Source organism: Chaetura pelagica, unplaced genomic scaffold, assembly GCF_000747805.2.
Source record: "Chaetura pelagica isolate M959 unplaced genomic scaffold, ChaPel_1.0 scaffold841, whole genome shotgun sequence".
Taxonomy (NCBI): Eukaryota; Metazoa; Chordata; class Aves; order Apodiformes; family Apodidae; genus Chaetura; species Chaetura pelagica.
The window spans coordinates 243347-264690 of NW_009951973.1; the positions used below are offsets into that span (position 1 = coordinate 243347).

The 21344-nt window shown below is 37.8% G+C and overlaps 1 protein-coding gene across 1 annotated transcript in view; it reads left to right on the top strand.

The window, feature by feature from the left end:
• Window positions 1–73: 73 nt before the first annotated feature.
• Window positions 74–21344, top strand: part of LOC104391899 (macrophage mannose receptor 1-like) — a 30731-nt gene continuing 9460 nt past the window's right edge. Inside the window, exons 1-21 of the mRNA XM_010001250.1 lie at window positions 74–134; window positions 1536–1937; window positions 3080–3253; window positions 3972–4130; window positions 5005–5118; window positions 5576–5710; window positions 6520–6702; window positions 7446–7603; window positions 8247–8360; window positions 8682–8797; window positions 9092–9240; window positions 11607–11806; window positions 12910–13037; window positions 13661–13742; window positions 14987–15131; window positions 16647–16682; window positions 16803–16978; window positions 17593–17660; window positions 19428–19528; window positions 20017–20153; window positions 21184–21298. Coding sequence (XP_009999552.1) covers window positions 74–134; window positions 1536–1937; window positions 3080–3253; window positions 3972–4130; window positions 5005–5118; window positions 5576–5710; window positions 6520–6702; window positions 7446–7603; window positions 8247–8360; window positions 8682–8797; window positions 9092–9240; window positions 11607–11806; window positions 12910–13037; window positions 13661–13742; window positions 14987–15131; window positions 16647–16682; window positions 16803–16978; window positions 17593–17660; window positions 19428–19528; window positions 20017–20153; window positions 21184–21298 — 2953 coding nt within the window. The remainder of the gene's footprint in view (window positions 135–1535; window positions 1938–3079; window positions 3254–3971; window positions 4131–5004; window positions 5119–5575; window positions 5711–6519; window positions 6703–7445; window positions 7604–8246; window positions 8361–8681; window positions 8798–9091; window positions 9241–11606; window positions 11807–12909; window positions 13038–13660; window positions 13743–14986; window positions 15132–16646; window positions 16683–16802; window positions 16979–17592; window positions 17661–19427; window positions 19529–20016; window positions 20154–21183; window positions 21299–21344) is intronic.

Consider the following 21344-nt stretch of genomic DNA (forward strand, 5'->3'; position numbering starts at 1 on the left):
AGCAGGACGTAAATGCTAGCAACTCTGACCATCCAGATTTTGGTGAAGGCAAGAAAGGAATGAAGGATTTGAAATGATATTCTCCAATTTCTTGCTGGTCCTCTGTCTTGTTCATGGTGCTCTGCAGCTGGTGGGTAAGTGCCTCCCACTTTCCTCCTGTAAAGATGTTGGTGAAAGGGCTTCCATGTCCTCTGGCATTTCTGGGTGATTTACAGTTCTGCGGCAGAGCCTCCATGTGCATTGTTAGTTTGGGAAATACAGACGGGAACCTCGTAGTGGCAGGGAACAGGCAAGGGCAGGTCTAAGAGAAAAAAAGCAACCATAATGTTGATGATGCACTGGACTCCATACAAAGACATCATGTTGGGTAAGGAATTGGCTGCATGGTCACACTCAAAGAGTGCGATGTCAAGAGTGCTCGATGTCCAGATGGAGACCTCTGGTGAGTGGTCTTCCACAAGGGTCGATACTTGGACCAGTGCTATTTAACATCTTTCTCAGTGACCTGGACAGTGGAATTGAGTGCACCCTCAACAAGTTTGCTGATGACACCAAAGTGTGAGGTGAAGTCAACAAGCTGGGGGGAAAGGGAACTTGACAGGCTCGAGAAGTGGGCCTAAGCCAAGCTCATGAAGTTCAACAAGGCTAAATGCAAGGTCCTGCACCTGGGTTGGGGTGATCCCAAGCACAAATACTGGCTGGGTGGAGAATGGATTGAAAACAGACCGGAAGAGAAGGACTTTGGGGTGATGGTGGATGAGAAGCTCAACAGGAGCTGGCAGTGCGTGCTTGCAGCCCAAAAAATCAGCTGTGTTCTGGGTTGCATCAAAAGAATTGTGGCTAGTAGGTCAAGGGAGGTGATTCTTCCCCTTTACTTGTCTCTTGTGAGACCTCACCTGGAGTACTGTGTCCAATTCTGGAGCCCCCAACATAAGAAGGACATGGAGCTCATGGAGAAATTCCAGAGGAGGGCCACAAAGATAATCTGAGGGCTGGAGCATCTCTCCTATGAGGACAGGCTGAGAGAGTTGAGGCTGTTCAGCCTGGAGAAGCAAAGGCTCAGGGGGGACCTTATAGGTGCCCTTCAGTACCTGAAGGGACCTACAGAAAAGATGAGGAGGGACTTTTTACAAGGACTTGTAGTGAGAGGACAAGAGGTAGTGGATCAAAACTGAAAGAGGGGAGTTTTAGGTTAGACATTAGAAGGAAATGCTTCATTGTGAGGTTGGTGAGACAGCGGAACAGGTTCCCCAGGGAAGTTGGGCAAGTGCCATCCCTGGATGTGTTCAAGGCCAGGTTGGATGGCACCCTGAACAACCTGACCTAGTAGGAGGAGTACCTGCCCATGCAGGGAGGTTGGCTCTAGGTGACCTGTAAGGTCCCTTCCAACTCAAAACATTCTATGATATGATTCTATGTTTTTATCTGATAGGAAAGCAATGAGTCCCTGTTCATGCAAATGGGAGGAGGGATCTTATACCCATTATATATACATTCTATATTAGTATTTTACTTTGAATTGTTTTGTTTTACAGACATTGAAACATTTTTAATATATAATAAAATCAGCAAGCTTTGTCTTCAGGCATCTGCTGTGCAGTCAGTCAGAACTGCCACTTGCCATCAAGACAATGAATCACAAAAATTCAGGTGGATCACTGATCATCAGCTTATGAGTGTGAAACTGAACCTATGTCTTGGGGTGCCATCAAAGGAGGATCAGGCTGTGATCACTCTGTACCCATGTAATCGAACGAGTGAGCTCCAGTGGTGGGAATGCAGAAATGAAAGCCTCCTTGCAATCCAAGGAGAAGATTTGTTTTTCAGTCCTGGCAAAGAAGAACATGATCATGTTTTTTTAAAGAAGGGCTTGAGTGAAAAGAGTAAGTGGAATATCTATGGGGCCATGGATGTTTTATGTTCCCAAGGATATGAAGGTATAAAAAATTGATTCTTTTACCCCTTGTGCTAATTTCTTTGTCAGTATTAGCTTGTATTGGGTCTTTGAGTATTCTGATTCCTTCAGTCACCACCAGAGAAAACCAGGGTACTGAGGGAATCATCCTTGAATTTAGTGTCATATTTATTGTCAACTACATATTGCATGCCTATTTTATATATATGTATATATTATACACAGTATTCTAGTGTATACATCAAATTATTTTAGTATTACAAGTATTATAAGTATTACATGTGCTCTCTCTATATTCTCCAAATATATATTATATATCAGTATGTACATTTATACATACATACTTACTCATACTATATATAATTATTCTCTGAAGTCACTATGGCTCATGATACTGTGTCACTACACAGTTAACAGAGAATATAAACTGATAAGTTTCTTATACAACAATATGAAAATAAAATTACATCCTCAAGTAAGAAGCACAATGTGCATGAGCTGAGAAAGGGATGAAAGTATCAGTATAGGTAGAGAAAGTGTGGCTTTTGTGACTCAGCAGATGAAGATGCTCATGGCATAATTATAATTACCAGTGCAATTGTCCATTGTGTAGCTGAAGTCTGATTGTTCTGAATGGCTTTCCCACGTTCAGAATGAACGTTCTAAAACCAGCTCACAACATATATTAAGTATTCACCCCTGAGCCTGAGCTACTCCACTGTATTTGAGATGCTTTAATGGTCACTGGAGTAAAAACAGAGACAGATTGTCTAACCTGATGTTTACTTTTGCCAGGAGGTGGGACATCTTAATATTACTTCCTCCTCTTGCATATTTTATAGAAATCTTAATGTTGTTTAAAATACATTTGGATAGAGCTCTGGAACCTTATTAAATTTATAAAAGCATCTTGGTCAGAACAGAAGTCTGGTTGTAGCCCTCTTCTATGAAAAATTACTTTACATCAGAATAGTACAGATCTAAAACATATGTCAGCAGCTTAACTATGAAAAGATTATGAAAGGAATTTTGCTCTGGTTATTGGAAAGGTAACATGGAAAGCACTTTGAGATGCAATTCTGCCATCAGCATAGGTGTCACATTTATCACAGTTTACATTTGTTTATTATTTTCCATACTGTCTTTATCATTTTGTCTCCTCAGAGATCTTCACACTGCTAGGAAACTCTTTTGGGGCCCCCTGTGTGTTTCCTTTCATGTACAACAAGCAATGGTACAGTGGGTGCACAGGGGCGGGCCGGGCTGATGGCTGGCCCTGGTGTGCCACCACTGCAAACTATGACACAGACCAGCGATACGGATTTTGCCCATCAAAAGGCAAGTTACCTGTTCCCATGCCTTTCCCTTCAGTGTGGTATTGTCAAACCAACACTAGCAGAATCTGAATATCTTTATAATAACTCACAGTTTACAAGAGTGTACTTTACTGTATGATGTATTGCCACGTTCTGCAGCTCTCTGCACAAGGAAATGCCATGTTCATGGAATCATCAAATGTTTTGGGTTGGAAGAGACCTTAAAGATCATCCAGATCCAACCACTCTGTATGGGCAGGGACACCTCCCACTAGATCAGGTTGCTCAGAGCTCTGTCCAACCTGAACTTGAACACTTTCAGGGATGGGAATTCTACAACTTCCCTGGGAAGCCTGTTCCAGTGTCTTACCACCCTCATAGTGAAGGATTTCCTCCTAAGGTCTAACCTAAATCTCCCCTCTTCCAGTTTAAAACTATTTATAGATTCTATCTAGGATTTTTGCTGCTGCACTCCATGCAATACATTTTTCTATGCAATCCCTTCATTTTTAGAGATCCCTGAATTATGTATCTTCATGGAACAGGAGGTAATATTTATCAGCTCTACCTGTTACAAGCCTTAACTATATCCTCTCCCATCCCACTCATAACATTTTTAGTGCTCTTGAAAGAAAAGTACCTGTGACATTTAATGAGAATACCATGCAAAACAAGAAACTGCAACTCATTTTTCTGTGAATAAGTTACTATAACCCCCAAAATAATAATTTTCTCCACAGATAAAGACACCACCTGGGTCACAGATCTGTTAACAAATGTCCATTACCAAATAAACTCTGAATCTGCTCTCACATGGCACCAAGCCAGGAAGAGCTGTCAGCAGCAAAATGCAGAATTACTGAGTATCACAGATATTCATGAACAAACATACGTTAACGGTAAGGAGGTAAAACAAACTATGACTTACATTTGGGATCTGTTCAGTCCATCTTCACAGCTGAGGATTATTTGGTATGATTTTGGTTGATGTCTATGGACATAAATATGCCTAAGCAAAGAAAACCTTCCAGAATTTGCAAATCCTTATCAAAATCACTACCAAGTTTAAACACGATCCAAAGTACTCCATCCTGCAAGTGTAAAAGCTTGACTTTCTTTTAAAAAATCTTGTCTTATATTAAACATTGATTTATTGTTATTATTTTTTAAAGAGGAAAAAAAGTGGGAATAATACATTAGAATTGCATTTTTTGTTCTAAAAGAACCTTTAAAACAAAGTGAAAATAAGAGAGAAAAGATACCATTCTGAAAAAAAAAAGAAAGATGTGTTTTATGTCAAATGCAATATGACATCTGATTTTTCATTCATTTGACAAACTGAAAAATATCAGTTACTGATAGATCCCACATCAGGTCTCTACCTACCCATGTATTTCTGGAGGAATGGTATGAATTTAACTTCTAAGAGCTTTATTACTGTTATGTATACTTACACTGTACTAATATTTCTACTTAAATAAATCCAAAATCGTACACAATTTAGCCTATTCTACAGAAATGGTTTCATTTTGGAATCTCTTTTGTCCTTATTTTGCATTAGGTGGTAGTATAAGAAAGGATTTTTTTTTTGTTTGGTTCATTGTTTTTTACAGTGATCAACGTTTCAGCATGTTCTAATTTTTTGGGTCTCTCAGTATCTAAAGATATTTTTACTTAGATATTTAAGAATTTTAAGTCTTCATAGAGACATTATTAGTGACTATTGCTAAAAAAATGTATTTATAAAATAATTTATATTTTTTGGTTACTTAGAGTTAACAAAAGACACAGATTCTGCACTGTGGGTTGGACTAAACAGACTGGACTTGAGGAGTGGATGGGAATGGATTGGAGGCACCCCTTTCCAGTACTTAAACTGGGCTCCAGGTAGCTGTGACTTTCTTCAATTCTGTATTTCTAAAGAAAAAATATACATATCTCAAATAACATTTTATTATCAGATAGAAATGCCATGAGATATGTCTTTTAGCTTTTCTTGCTTCAGCTTTAGAAAAAGCTTTTTTTTTTTTTTTTTTCCATAGCAATATAACGCAGAACCTTCTATGAATTGCATAAATAATTTACCTCTGAAAGCAATACTTTTTCCCCAAAATATACAGTCTTCCATTTCTTCTATCAACAAAAATATGAGGGGGTTACATCTTCATATCCGCTTGAATGATACTGCATTTCAGCTCTTGCCAAAGCTGAGAAGGATGTGATCTTTGGGGCTCTTGTTTCAGCCAGGAGTGATTTCTCCTGTTGAATTAGAGGATAGAGCTCCATTTGCCTTTCTGGAAAGTTCACTTTTTTTTTTTTTTTTCCCCCTGTACCTTTCCCAAAGGAAGCCCCTCCCCAGAATCTGGAAAACTCTGTGTGGTTTTGAATCCTGAAACAAAAGCTAAATGGCAAAACTGGGAATGTGACCAGAAACTTGGTTACATCTGTAAGAGAAGAAACTTTGCCTTGGCTCCCTCAGGTGTGTTGATGTGTGTTGATAATGCTTGGCATTGACATTGACAAAGATGACTAGGAGAATTGAATTAGAAATAGAAACTATTTCTTGTTTATCTGCTTTGCCTTTTACAACCACTGCACCATTCCCAGGCTGATCTCCAGTCCCACCACACACAGGAGGTAAAAGCAAAGAATTTCCAACTTGTCCTGTCTGTCTGTGTTTTGGTAGTGAGGTGTCTCCGTTAAAACCACACACTACTGAGCAGGCAAAGGGAGAATAAACAAAAAATTATTTTTCAGAAGAGATGCTTTAGTAAAAATAAGGAAAAGAGGGAAGACTGACACATTGCAAAGATAAAAGATATTTCAGTTGTACAAAGATTTTCCTGTTGGTGTTTCCCTATGTATAAATCTAGTTGTAAATCTGGCTAGGTGACCTTTAGTCTATGAATATACTTAATTAAAAAAAAAATCTTAAGTATTCTATGTTTAGTGTAGATAATTTTGGATTTATCTGACAAATAAGAAACAAGGAATACATAAGCTGTTAAAATTAATACATAAGTGTATTTGTTACAGATATTATGTAAGAATCTTACAATTTGCCCTTAATAGTATTTGTATTAAAAATCTTCCCTTTTCCAAGCTAAAAAATGTCAGATTTAGAATCATATTTATGTTTACTGTTGTGCATCCATAATTTCCTTTTAATGAGAAATTGAAAAGAAAATTCTTCATTTAGCACTTTTACAGCAATAAATGAAATATTGTCAGTGTGATGTCCCTTGCATGGCTTTTGAACTTCTCTAAAACACTGATACATATTCCTAGGTGACATTGGGCCTGTTACTTGCCCAGATGGCTGGACACCATATATAGAACACTGTTACAAGGTCTTCAGGGAGACCAAAGGATGGGAAGATGCTTTCACCTCTTGTCAGAAGGAAGGGAGTCACTTGGCCAGCATCCACAGCCTTGAGGAGCACAGCTTCATGGTGTCTTGGCTTGGGTACAGTGAGTGTTTCCAGGGGGGAAGTTTTACCTTTGCCTACATGCAAGTACCAGCTAGCTGAATTGAGATGTAACAATTGTATTACCATGAAAAAATGTAGTCAAAGACAGGCAAGGAACGAGAGGTCCAGAGGGTTTGGCTGGTGCAGTGTTTTCCTCCCTCCTTCAAAATGGATGCTGCCTTCTGTGCTGCAACTTGCAGACTTACTCAACTGTCCTGACTTGTGTTTTGTTTTGCATGAGGGTAGGAGGACATTACTCATCCCAGTGAGAAGCTTTCTTAGTGAAAGTATTATGAAATCTAACTTCCACTTTGAAAAAATGCAATTTATTTGAAAGCCATCATATTTGTACTGCTTTCTGTGTGTTTGGGGAACTTACAGGGGTTGTCTAAGTCATTCTTTGTGTCTTGTGGTCAAGCAGCACCAAAATCAGCAAATTCACAGGTCTCTGCAGAAGTGATGGAAGAAACCCACTAAAAAAAAGGTTTAGTTGTTTACACTACCAGATGGAAAACAATAATCCAGTCCAGGGATTTCATTACAGCCTTATTTTCCAAAGCATACTGTCTTTATTCTAATATCTATGTTAAAATATTAATTTATAAACTGATTATGCAAAACACTAGATAATTTTATGCTTCATGAATTTATGAAAGGGTTTATACGTTCTAGAGTTTGAGGGTGCTGTGAGAAGGATGCAGTGGCATAGAAGGTCTTACCTATTTCTGCACTTCCATGTTTTAGAGCCAGCAGACAAGCTATGGATTGGGCTAAATGATCGTAAGGTTCAAATGTATTTTGAATGGAGTGATGGTACCCCAGTGACATACACAAAATGGCACCTGGGAGAGCCATCCACCACAAGCAACAGGCCAGAGGATTGTGTACTGATCAAGGGCCAGGTAACATATTTTACTTTAGATTTGGAACTAACTTCTCAATAAAAGAATAACGTGCTCCACTACTCCAGCAACTAGCTATGGCTAGAAAAAGGATGTGGTAACAAGGGCTGAGAATAAATATGAACTTTTGTTAAAAAAAAAAAAAGAAAAAAAAAAGAAAGAAAATATGACTGCATCACTGATGAAATTTTGTCTTTAAGTTCATCTAAAAATCAATGGTGAAATTATTAGGGCTATAAAATAGGTCTCTGAATGTAGTTTGAGTCATTATCTTGTCCATTTTCCCCTGGTGACATCTGGGGATTCCTGACGCCTCCTTTGTGCCGGCTCCTTAATCACCCCTGCATGGCACAGCTGCCTGTACAGGGCCCTGCAGAACAGGTTTGGTACCACCTTCCTCATCTCTTCTTATCACTACCAGCCATAGCTGTGCTACAATAACCCAGTCTACTATTTACTGAATGTGAGAAAATTTGTTTTTCTTATCAGCTAGGAGACTTGGATAAGAACAAAAAAATAAAAATGTTTCAAAATGACAGGAGAAAGAAAATGAATAGTTTTTGTTACAAAGAAAGAAATTATTAATTTCCTTTACATTATTCATCCTAATCTCATTGTGATTTCATTCCTTTTCCTGCCATAGGATGGCTATTGGGCAGACTATGGCTGTGAGAAGAAAGCTGGCTACATTTGTAAGAGAAAACCTGTATCACAAGTAGCTGGTGAAACGGAAATTACTGATGCAGGTTGCAATAAAGTAAGCATATAAGAATGGAACATCGATTTCTCAGGTGAAATAAATACCTCATCTGAGAGTAGTACAAAATTATTTTAATTATATATTTTATTTATAGACTTTTTTTGTTTATTTATTATAAATTTCTCTCAGCTACTATAAACTTCAGAAAACCATTTACAGAAACCACCTAGAAAGAATCTGTAACTTCACTGCAAATGTTTCTAATTAATAACATTAATTATTATTGTGCTTAATTGATTTTTAAATGATATCTGTCACTTAATACTCTATATCGCAATTATTTAAAAGTTATATGGAATTTTAAAAATCATGTTACAGGGCTGGAGAAGATATGGGACATACTGCTACTTTATTGGACATGTTCCAGCAACATTTGCAGAAGCAAACATCACTTGTGAAAGAGAAAAAGGTTACCTAGCCACAGTTGAAAGTAGGTATGATGATGACTTTTACATTGATAAAAGTTGTATGTTCTGAAATATTCTTGGAACTACAATTCTAATAGGATGTCAAAGAGCAAATTATCTAAGTTACAGATGAGGTCTCTTAGTTACACAGCAAAAAAGTCTTTCTTTTGCTTGTTGATATACAGAGACTATGAATCCTGTCGTAAGGACCTTGCCCCCAGTCTGAAGCAAGGAAAGGGGAAAAGGATTTATCATGAGATTACAAAAGTAGGATTTGATGACTTTGTTTGATGACTCCTGTCTTTATGATCCCTTTCACAGGTATGAACAAGCCTATCTGACTAGCCTTGTTGGACTGAGGCATGAGAAATATTTCTGGCTTGGTCTCTCTGATGTGGAGGACCAAGGCACTTTCAGGTGGGCCAATGGTGAAGCAGTTTCCTTCACTCACTGGGATGCAACAATGCCTGGTAGGTGTCTTGACAGTGGATAATGGATGCTCTCTGAGGTTGTGGTCCCTGTTTAAGTTTGCATTGGCAAAATCCTCTGAATTTTATGCTTTAAGCTTTCAGTGTACTTTACAAGAGCTTACAGTTCTAAAACTCTGTGGGAAACTGCAAACTCCATCTTTTATTTTGAAAGGGAACAGTTTGACCTGCAGTTTTATATCAAGACATCTGATACTTTTACCCATACGATTAAGCTTTTGGCTCATCTTCACAAAGAGATAAACAAGAGTTACAGGCAAACTCCTGAGATTATTCCACACTCATCCCTCTACTGGTAAAGGCAGCCTGGGAGAGTTTGAAACAGAGCAAGTGTAATATGGATTTTAAGTTAGAATTACAAAATCATAATATCAAAAATGATCATACCATTACTTCTTTTATTTGTGATGCTAAGAAAAGTGCATTCATAAGATCATATATGCAGCAGCACAGAAAATAAGATTTAAAAATGCTATGAAAGAATTGAGTCTCACAAAGACATCCTACATCCCTGCTAGTGGTCATTTTTCTGAAAACTTTTTCAGAAACCTTCAGGGAGATTCTAAACTGTAAAATAAAATAAAAATATTAAGAAAAAAAATCAAAATACATTGAATATTAGAAGTTCTGTAAAAGCTATGAGAAGAAAACTTGCCAGGGAGTCTATGGTGCCAGCTGATGATCAGAATATAAAAGGACAACGTATAGACTAGTCAAGAACAGTGAAGAAAAATTAGTTTCCTTGCATCTGTGTTCACTGAAGGAGAAACTGAGCTTTCTGTGCTGGGAAGTTTCTTTTTGAGGTTTTGATCAGAAGGTTTATTTCAAGCTGAAATACCAGGAGAATAGCTTATCAAATGAACACATGAGATAAAGAAGAGCAGCAAGGTATCCAAGAGCTGTAAAGGATATCTTAAGTGAAGTGTTTGCTCTAATGTGTAACTACCTCGTAAAATGCCTTGAGAGCTAAGAGGTGAAAAAAAGGCAAATTTGGTGCCAACATCTAAAACAGTTTCATGGACGTGAGGGAAAATGTAGACCAATGAGTTAATTAAAAAAAAAATTAGTTGAATCTCTAATAAAGAATAAGATAAAGGGGATATATTGGAAAATATATCTAAATTCCTTGTATAAAGGGAGGTTATGCTCATCGATCTCCTGGAGCTCCTCAGAGGAGACAAAAGCATACAAATAATGGAAACCTAGTCAGTGTGGTCTACCTCAGTCACCAAAAGCCTTTTAGCTAGTCTGACCTGACACAGGAAAGCTCTAACATGAATAAAAAGTTTGATCAAAAGGCAAGGAATAGAAAAGGTTTTTATTGCAGAGGGGATATTTTTTATGGAGGAAGAGTGCTCACTGGCAGATGCCCATGATGATCTGTGCCAAAGCCCATGCTGCTCAACACATTTACAGACAATCTGGAGAAGGTGGAATAGTGAGGTGACAAAATTTCCTGATTATACTGATTTTTTTTTCTGATAGTGAAGATATGCCTGTGAGAATATGCAGGATGATCTCAGAATGTGTGATTGAGTATGACCAGTAAAATTGCAGGTGAACTTTGATACAGGTAAATTGATCCTCATAGGAAAAAAAACCCCTCTCTTGAATTGACATAAAATATGGGCTTATAGTTGACATTTCAGGAGCCAGTTCTTGGCACCATGGTAGACAGGTCCATAAATATGTCAGGTCTGTGCTCAAGAGGAATAAAAAAGCAAAGAAGATGTTAAGAATATATAGGAAATTAGGAAAGAACACAAACAAGCCATTGTATAGGCCCATAGTGTGCATTTGACTGCATCTTCTGTGTTGTATGCACCTCTGAAAGAATGTACTAAAATTACAGCAAACATCATGGCACAAAATTCATCATGTCTCTGAAGAGGTTTGCATGCCTGCCTTATATATGTACCAGGAGTTAATTTCCATATAAGGTTGGACCAGATGATCCTTGAAGTCCCTTCAAGCTTGGCATCCTATGTTTCTGTGATATGAAAAATTTCAATGACTGAGGTTATGTGAACTGAGATACCTAAATAGAAATGAGTTCCTCACTTGAAATAGCAGATTTTCACTGCAAAAACTGAAATTTGCTTTCTACATACAGAATTCTTGATACAGGACATTCAGTATTAAAAAAAAAATAGCTAAGCAACAGGATTCTGAATTGATCATGAATTCCTCAAATGGAAAATAATACTCTTCAGCTGTGTAAAAAACACTTAAAATATAACTTCTATTCTATGGCCAGAACTGAATGGGCACTGCTCAAAGATTTTAGGTGAAAACTAAACAATTTAGACTGTGTACAATACCCAATGTATTTTTTACTTCTCATGAAGGAAGTAAACCAGGATGTGTAGCCATGAGAACTGGGAGTGCTGCTGGATTATGGAATGTTCTTGACTGTGAGACAAAGCAAAGATATATCTGCAAGCAGTGGGCAAAGGGAGCTACAGCTTCACCTCTGCCAACTACCGCTCCAGTCCCCACATGCCCTGAAGGCTGGGTATCAAACAACCATGGTAATTCCTGTTTTAAAGTAAGTGTCTAAATAGTTAAAAGATTAAGGGCTTTGAATTGTTCTGTTTGGGTTACTTTATCCCCAAACAACAATTTTTAGCTTATTTCAAACTTTTGGTTATTCTCTGTTGAACTACCAAAAAGTTAGACATCATATTGTGCATGTAAAGTCAGAGTTACAAACTACCACAAGGTCACTCTTTTGCCTGTGTCTTCAGACTCCTCCCAGGCCACCTTGCCTCTCCACCACAATCACTCTCCTTTCCCTTCATCTGGAAGGTGGACTGAGCCCTCCTTTAGGTAAAACAAGTTAAAGGGAATGGTATTCCCTTCTAGAAATCCCTTCCCTTTGTTTGCTATCACTACACTAACTAGCTAGACAGCTCTAGTGCAAAATAACACCATGCACCAGTACAGATTAGGAACTGATCTGCTAGAAAGCAGCTCCATAGAGAAGGACCTTGAAGTCCTGGAGGACGAAAGGACAAGTTATCCATGGGACAGAAATGTGCCCTTGTGGCCAAGAAGACCAATGGTATCTTGGGGTATATTAAGAAGAGTGTGTCTAGCTGGAAAGGTTCAGAGACCTGGGGCTGTTTACTCTGGAGAAGAGAAGACTGAGAGGGGATCTTGTTAATGTATACAAATGTCTGAAGGGTGGGTATCAAGAAGAAGGGGCCAGTATCTTTTCAGTGGTGCCCTGTGATAGGACAAGGGGCAATGGCTGCAAACTGGAGCACAAAAAGTTCCCCCTCAACGTGAAGAAAAAATTATTTACTGTGAGGGTGATGTGGCATTGGGACAGGCTGCCCAGAGAGGTTGTGGAGATTCCTTTTCTGGAGACATTCAAGACCCATTTGGATGTATTTCTGTGTGACCTGGCCTAGGTGGTCCTGCTCTGGCAGGGGAGTTGGACTCGACAATTTCCAGACGTCCCTTCCAGCCCCTGCCATTCTATAACTTTATGATTCTATCAAAATTTTTACCAACAGAGTAAATAATGCTGTTTTACTTATGGACTTTTACTTGGCTTGTATGAAACCTCATTTATGGGTGAGAAAGACTGCGTTTCTTTATTTTATTATAACATACATAATGCGTTTTAAAGTAATCTCTCCACAGTGTTTCTGCAGAACAAATACTAAAAAGAAATCGTGGCTTGAAGCTCGAGATTTTTGTAGACACATAGGAGGGGACCTGGTCACCATTAACAGTAAAGAGGAGATACCGTTACTAAGACAAGCAATGTAGTGAGTATCTGCTTACCATACCAAATGGAAGGAATATTTCATATGAACTATTATCAATGCTCTTTGATGATTTCTGAAACATATGGATTCTACAAAAGCTAAATAACTTGAAATACTTGGAAAAATTTTCTACTCACAATTTGTTTTAACTGTTTCATAAGAAAAAAAGAATTGTTTGTATCCAGGAAATTAAAAAAACCCAAACAATGCAACAAACAGTATAATGATTAGTTATTTAGAAATACATGAAGTTGTGGGGGCAGCATTGTTAGTAGGGTAGAAAACATGACCAATATATGTACTTTTGACTCACCCTGAAGTAGTAAATGCTGAGACCACTTTCTGAATCTGTGAAGGCCTTTCCTAAGAAAACAGAACATAGAGAAAATACAGAATCAATACTACTAATAGGTCTGATACATAAGCCACAGAGCCATAGGAATATTAAACATTTATGTGAAGAACATACACATCTGTATGCCCTTCACCAAAGGTAAGAGGTTAATTATTACAACTTTACTGCATTTTACAATGTTTTGTACAGAGCTTAATGGTCTTTTCCTGAATGTTTTTTGTGTTGATGTTTACACACTTTTCTGCCTTGCAATTTCTGTTAGTGAAAGTCGCTGTAGCTTTAATGAAGTTTGGCTTGGTATATTTTCCTTGAATCCAGATGAAGGATTTGCCTGGAGTGATGGCTCTCCAGTGAGTATTTTAATTTTCCGTTATATTTGGTTGCGTAAGATATTTGGGGGATTGTACATAAGCTTTTTGTGTTTTTGCTGTTATCCTGCTAAAAGAGAACAATAATCCTGCAAACATTTACATGGCTGTTAACCTTTATTACTATGAGTAAAATCAGAGCAACACATTTGAATATATGAAAATCATCTGTCTCTTATAATGATCCGTAGCTTCCTGAACAGGGTTCCAACATGTCCTCTTTTCCAAGAATATGATACTAACACGTAATGTCAGAATATAAAAACTGGTCATACCTGACCTTGTATTATGTCTCTGGCAGTGGCCAGAGGCATCTGAAGAGCCAATGGGACAGCAAGCATATTTCACAGTGTACTCCTGCATTCCCCAAGAAGTGATGGCAAGGGATGGCTCAGGGCCTTTCAGAACCAGAGCTCAGAGCTTTAATTTTTATCTATTTCCATGCGTTTATCCAGTCATCTCTCAAGCCCATGTAAATATCCACAGATATTTGAAAATTTCCTGTGGGATTCCACTGCTTATTGCTCTCCCTTTACTTCTACTCTCTATTTCCTACTTTTTAACCCAAGCAAGGACCTTTTTCTTTTCTTGTAACACATTAGTTTTCTTATAAGTTTTGGGAAGAGATCTTGGCAAGAACTTTTTGAAAATCCCAAGTAGATTATATCTAATGGTTCTTCATTCCCATTTGGATGTTGATTTCTTCAGAGGAAACTCCATTATGTTTGTGGGGTGTGACTTTCCTCCCAAAAAACCACACTCTCATCTGCATTAACCTCAGAGGTGGAAGATGTGAAGGCTGGACTGATGCCAGGTATGGTCATTGGCACTGGCTGTCTGCTGGACAATATAATTTTGAACCATGTCACAGTTGATGCAAAAGCTACCTCGTCTTCGCTTGATTAGTATTGTGGGAAAGGGAGTGGAGTTCATAGTTAGAAGTTAATTAGAAACAGTACATTTGTCTGTTTCTGTTCTGCCTGTGCCTAGGGTTTGAGGCTCAAAGAAGAAGAGAAGCCCTCCATGGCAAGACATCCTGATCTCCTGGTCTCTGAAATCCTGGCCTCGCTATTAAAATTCTCATATCTATTGCTTTCACTATATTTGCACCTCTTTTTAGCGTGAGACAGAAACATTAAGACAAATCAAGTTTGTTCCTGTTTGCCAATAGAGAGTAAAACTGCAGAAAGAGATGGAAAGAGTAACAAAAATTATTTCTTCTGTAGGTTAGGTACATAAACTGGGACGAGAGTCCAAGACATTCAGGAGGATACAAGTTCTGTGGCCTGCTCAATGGAGGGAGATTTTCTAAGGGATGGTTCCTTTCAGTCTGTGAAGTACAGCTTGATTGGATTTGTCAAATAAAAAAAGGTAGATTTATTCTTCTCTTTAAGCAAGAAGTTTAAATAACTTTATAATTAGGTGCTTTCTAATATAAGTCGTTGGAGAAAGACAAATATTTTGAAAACTATTTTTGCCAAATGGAGGTCAAGAGCATTAAATAACATGAGCCATCATTTTTCAATGATAGATTATGAGAATAAATAAATGTATGTATTTGTTTAAATGAGGATGCATAAATAATCCATGTGTTCACAAGACTTTCATACATTACAAGCTTTCTGAATATTAGTAATATTTTTTTCTATGTAATGTGTGTAGTTAGGAGTTGTCAGTTCCTTACAATACTGTTTTTTATGCTAACACAGGTAAAACTAAACCCCAAATACAATATTATAATATACCAAACATAATTTTGCCTTGAAATTTGCAAATTATGGGCAATTAAAAGAGGTTGGAGAAGGTAATGGGAGGTGGATGGAAGCAGGCTTTGTTTTGCCTTTCTGCAGCCCTAAGGCCCCACACTGATGCTGAACGTCCCAGAGCTGGCTGAGCCACTGCTGTTTCCCTTGGTGTGGGTAATAGAGGCCTTGACCAGCCCCTGACACATCACTTGCCAGGCAGCCTAAGAGGCCACAGGGGACAGCCACAGAGACCTGCACAGCCCTAAAGGTGCCAGATTTCCGTCTGACACCCAGCAAACTATTGGACACTACTGAAACTTTTGTATCTGATATTTTCATTCTTCCAGATCAGACTTCTTTTTTTCCAAAGAAAAATGTTTTAGTAGAAATAAGTTCTGCTGCCTTCAGAAATTGTATGAAGCCACTCCCTATAAGAGAAGACTTCAGGCTCACAGTTGTGTTGCTACATTTGGCACCAGACACCAAGGCTAGTCACAGCTATAACAATATGGTTAAGGACAACTGATGAAACAGGCCTGGAGTGGTGCTCCAAATTCTCCTTTAATAATATTCAGGATTCATCTGCTTTTAGGAAAACAATTGCTCAATGCAGTAGCATTTCTTGTTCTATCAGAATCAGAAGTAGGTCATAGTTTATGTACCCATATTTCCTTTTGCTTATGAATATTTGGGACCGAAAGAACTTTTTATAGAGCTAAAGTAAATCTAGTAAAAATTTTCTCTGTCTTGATAAGAAGACCCCTGTGGAGGCTTATGCTGTATCCACTGATGCATCATTAAAGGGGCCGTAAAACAAAGCTTAAAGCATTTCAGATAAATCTACTCTGGCTTACAAAATGGGGTAACAATTATTCCTGATAGCTCTGTGCAGGAATATGATTCAGCCAAAGCTATGATTTTACTGACATGAAGCACAATTTATGATACACAATTATAATTAGATGACCACGCGTATTGCATAATGTGCATAAAATTTATGGTTAAGCCTGCTTTTTAGTCAATGGCAAAGGAGTGTAGAATCCTGCCCTGTTCCTCACTCTGCTCCTTGCAGTCAGTCACAAGCTATGTGGTAAAATACACTGTAGAGATGTGTCATGCCTTCTGTTCTCTTGTTTTGCAGGAGTAGCATTAAAATCTGAACCAATGGACACATATGGTAGGTTTTTGCATACATGTATTAACCTTATTTGTTGTTTTTTTTTCAAAATTGTTAGTGGAATATGAGCTTGTATGTTCTACAGATATAAAATTTAAGGCTACCTTATTTATCTTACAGCATACAAAACCACTGCAGATGGATGGGTCATATATGAAGATCAGCTATACTATATCAGCAAAGAATCTGTCTCTATGGAAAGAGCCCAAGAGTTTTGCAGGATGAATTCTGCACACCTGGCTGTTGTTAATAGTAATAGTGAGAGGAGGTTTCTAAAGAGACTGCTTAAAGAAAATGTAAGAATCTTTTTGGATAGACACCTTTAAGTAGAAATGCTTTTGAAAATCTACTTGCAAAACTTGGGTTGTCTCTGTAATAGAGCCATCAGCATTTTCATTAGTGAAATCTGCCTGAGATGAGATCTATTAAATTCCCCCCTGAAAGTGCCCTTTGGTCCCATGGGATTTACTCCTGCTCTGTGCCAGCTGTGCTGAGGTGGTGAGGCAGGCCTGTGGGAACAGTGATGTGGGACTGTGCCAGCTGTGCTGGCTTGGGAAGCAGCTGCTATGGGAGGGAGATTTGAGGCTGGTATGAGGTGGTGCTGCAGTCCTGGATGGAAAACAAAAGATGTGCACCAGTTTCTGACTCCAGATCTGCTTCTTTCCTACCCCACCCCAAGCACCCTCAATGCTGCAGGACACAGCTCTGATGCTCCAGATGAAAATCCGACTTCTGGGCCTGAGTGCCTAACCACACCACTGTGCATAACTGTGAACGTGTGTTACTGCTGTCAACTTCAGTGACTACTCTGTGGACCTATGCAATGGCACATCTTCTTCTGCTTGTTTCTCTTCAAAGATCTTAATTGTTGTTTTTTTTTCTAAATAAAAGTAATACATTTCTGTTATAGGAGAAATACTGGAGTGAGTCGACAGAATACTTCATTGGTCTCAAACTGAGTCTTGATAAAAGGTTTAGGTAAGTTAAGATGATCACTCAACATGTAGAAACAAATACAATATTTTATGTAACTGGAGGTAGTAATTGTCTTGTTTTGAAGGACTGAAGGCAGTTCCACATAAAGAGTACAAAGCAGAAAGAAATAATCCCAGAATATTCTTAAATCAAATAGTTTTCCTCAAACAGAAATAGGAAAAGAACATTTATTTCTTTAGTAAATACTTACTCAAAGAAATCTTGGCAGCTGTATTCTCTATATGCACTTTCTCAAGTTTTTTTTTAAATACTTGGCCTCTATATTTGAGTGATATTTTAGCTGGATTTTATGCCTATAAACACACACACTTAAAATAAGCCCCACATCATAGAGGCTACCTTCTTTATGCCTTATATCTGTAGATCATTGCTTCAGAGAGGTCCCCCAGAATTAGAAATAAGTAGACAATAGCAACATAAGCTGCTCCTGACAGAGGTTTTTATGGTAGCGTCTGTGAATTCCCCTTCCAGGAGAAAAGTCAGCAGAAGTTTACTGTACAGCAAAATTAACAAAAATATTGTGAAAAAAACAATGCACAAATTAACTCAAAACTAAAGGAAATGATACTGCAGAGCATGATACTGGCACTGTGCATGTTCCCATCTGCTAGTTAGGACACATCTAGGAGGTGGAAGACTGTGTTTCTAGTCTTGACCTGAAACAGATTCAGGCGAGGTTTGACACTATGAGAACACTCAGACATTGGAATAATCTCCCCAGGGAAGTGGTGGCTTCCCTAATACTGGACAATTCACACAAGAAAAGTGTTGGGGAACACATGGTGTTGGGCCATTTCATCTAAACCGAGTTCCTACCTAGAAAAGTTGGACCAGATGATCCTTGAAGCCCCTTCCAACCTGGATATTACTAATATATGATTAATAATTAATTTATTTTTTATTATGCCACTGTTGAGTGTCTGTAAATCACTAACCTTGACAAGGACAGAAAATGAGTGGGAAGAGAAAAGTTGGTAGTGACTAAGTCAGCGTATGATTCTAACCTCCTGATTTAGGACTCAAATTAGGGAAAAAGGACATTGGGTCCAGTAAGCATCTCCTTTATTTATATCAAGTGGACCATCAACAGTAAGGGATAGATGAGGGAGCTGAACTTGTCTTCCACTTCAGGGTAAGTGACCTAAATTCTGAAATATTTATTAAAATGCTGTGCCAGACTTTCTTCCTTCAATAGCAATGTATTAAAGTAAAAAGCATGGAAGTGTAAAGAAAAGATTTCAGTTTTAATACTTCAGGATGTGTGGAGTACCTAGACACATGAATGGATATAAATAACCTATGGAGATGTTTCTTTTCAGGATAAAATCTACCGAAAAGTATTTTTGTCCTTGTTTTCATCTACAAAACATCAGGAATGCTCAGGTTGGGGAGCATAATATTAACTAGGTGATACAATAAAATCAACTAGGATAACTAAAACTTAATATACTTCTCTGTATTGCATGTTATGGCTAGCTGAAAAAAATACCTGTTATTAGATGATGTCTGGTTGTTTCTGCCCATTAATGGAAAATAAACTTGATGTTTTCTTTTTTTATTTTGCAACCAGTTATATTTTCCATAAATGTTTTCAAATTAGAATAACTGGGTAAAGAGAGGAAAATCTGTAACTGTCCTTCCTTCCAGTTTTAGCCAGTTTTATTAATGCTCATGGAGTTGTTAATTAAGATTCTCATGTCCCAGTTTAAATGTATTAGTTAGTATCTATTTGTATATCTTTTCTTTAAGCTGGATAGATGGGACTCCAGTAACCTATGTGGCATGGGCTCCTAATGAACCCAACTTTGCAAATAATGAGGAAAATTGTGTGGTTATGTTGTCAGAGCATGGTAAGTAACAAAACTAAACTATCAGATTTTACTTTCAGTTGCCTACATGTAGATGACTGTAGCCCTCTGTGATGTCTTAGACTGTAGCCCACTCAACTGTCAGTTTCCCACAGAACCAGTGCCACAACGTTCAGGTTTCTGTAGGTACCTCACACATCCTCTCAAACAGAGAAAATAGAATGAAGTAAATTGATGACCAGAGCATTCTTCTTAGTCATTTGCCCTTTTATCCCAGTTACTTATTTATTTTTTTTTCATTTGTTAAACCATAGCCCAGTCACTAACAGTGCTGAGAAGGTAAAGTTCATAAACAGCTTCACTTTGTAAAAAATAGCTGACTGTATAAATGTAGTGTATGGTTCTTTTACTCACTTAATTGGTCTGAAAAGCGGAGATTAGCCTCTTTATAACTCAAAACAAGAACTGCTAAGTTACTGTTACAAATACTATAGCATCTTGATTTGTTTATTCAATCTAATTGTTTTTAGGCTTGTGGAATGATGTGAACTGTGGTTCACCTCATCAATTCATATGTGAAAAACATAACAGTACTATTAAGTCAACATTTACTTCTTCACTGCCTCCTGGAGGATGTCCAGAAAGTTGGTTTTTCTTTAACAGCAAGGTATGTCAATAAGGAACTTCAGTAAATTGTGTAGAGCAGTGGAACTGAAGAAAAGAACTGTAAAAAACATGAGGTTTTTATGATTATAAAATAAATCCAGAGAGTAATTATTCAGTCTGAACAAGCTGGCTGGATGGCTGGGCTTTTTGGAGGTAACTATTGACATCTAACTTTGCAGAGAAATACAGGAAAAGTAAATGTGTGATGAATAAAATACAAATAACATAATTTGTGCAGGCTTAAAATACACTGTTACTATTTAAGAAAATTTCTCTTCCTCCTCTACAGTTTTATGTATTAATATTAGGAACTGAAATTTGTAGGAGTCAGTCTTGAAAAAAGAGCCTTTCAGGTGGAATGATTTAAAGAGACTGTGTTTGAACAACCCCTTTGGTTACTACAGGGTTCCCAGAACTCTGAGTTCAGAAAGAGGATGCCAAACTACAATTGTTTTCAACATAGTTCTACTTTCATAGGTGGTCTGGATGTCCTCATTGATGTAGCAGAATTTGTACTCATTTGACTTGAAGCTCTATTTGCCAAAGTTTGTTTTGTCTACTTTGTGTACACTGGGCTACTATTGCATCCTCAGAATGTTGGGTCAACGTGTGAAGGGATGTTTCATACTCTTGGGTGAGATGAACAGTCATAAATAACCACAGTCACTAGAAGCAGGACAAGGCACAGTAGCTGCATCTGTGTCACCCAAAGCCACATTTTCTTGGTTTTAAGTGATCCCACTGTTACTGTAGGTAGCAGGCAGATGAAAATGTAAAAGGAGGTTATGTACTTGACATCATTGAAATCAATTCAGATGATACTAGACTTCTGGATTACACCTTGTGTAATGAGAGGGGCTAAATAACTATCTGGCTAGACATATATACTTTCCACTTTTAGCTTTGTCACTTATTCTAGCCCTGATTTCTTTATCTGGAGAAATCTATTTTCTATAGATAATGGATATTACTCACATGCAACAATTCCAATCTTTGCTAGTTTGAATGAAGTGTTTGCTTTTTTTCCCTAGTGTTTCAAAATATTTTCTTCAGATATAACAAGAAGGCTCATGTGGCATGCTGCACGAGACGCTTGTATGAATTTGGGAGGAAACTTGGCTACCATACCAAATGAACAAGTGCAAGGTACATGTATGGGCTCTATTGAAAGGAAAGATATTAATCTCCCACT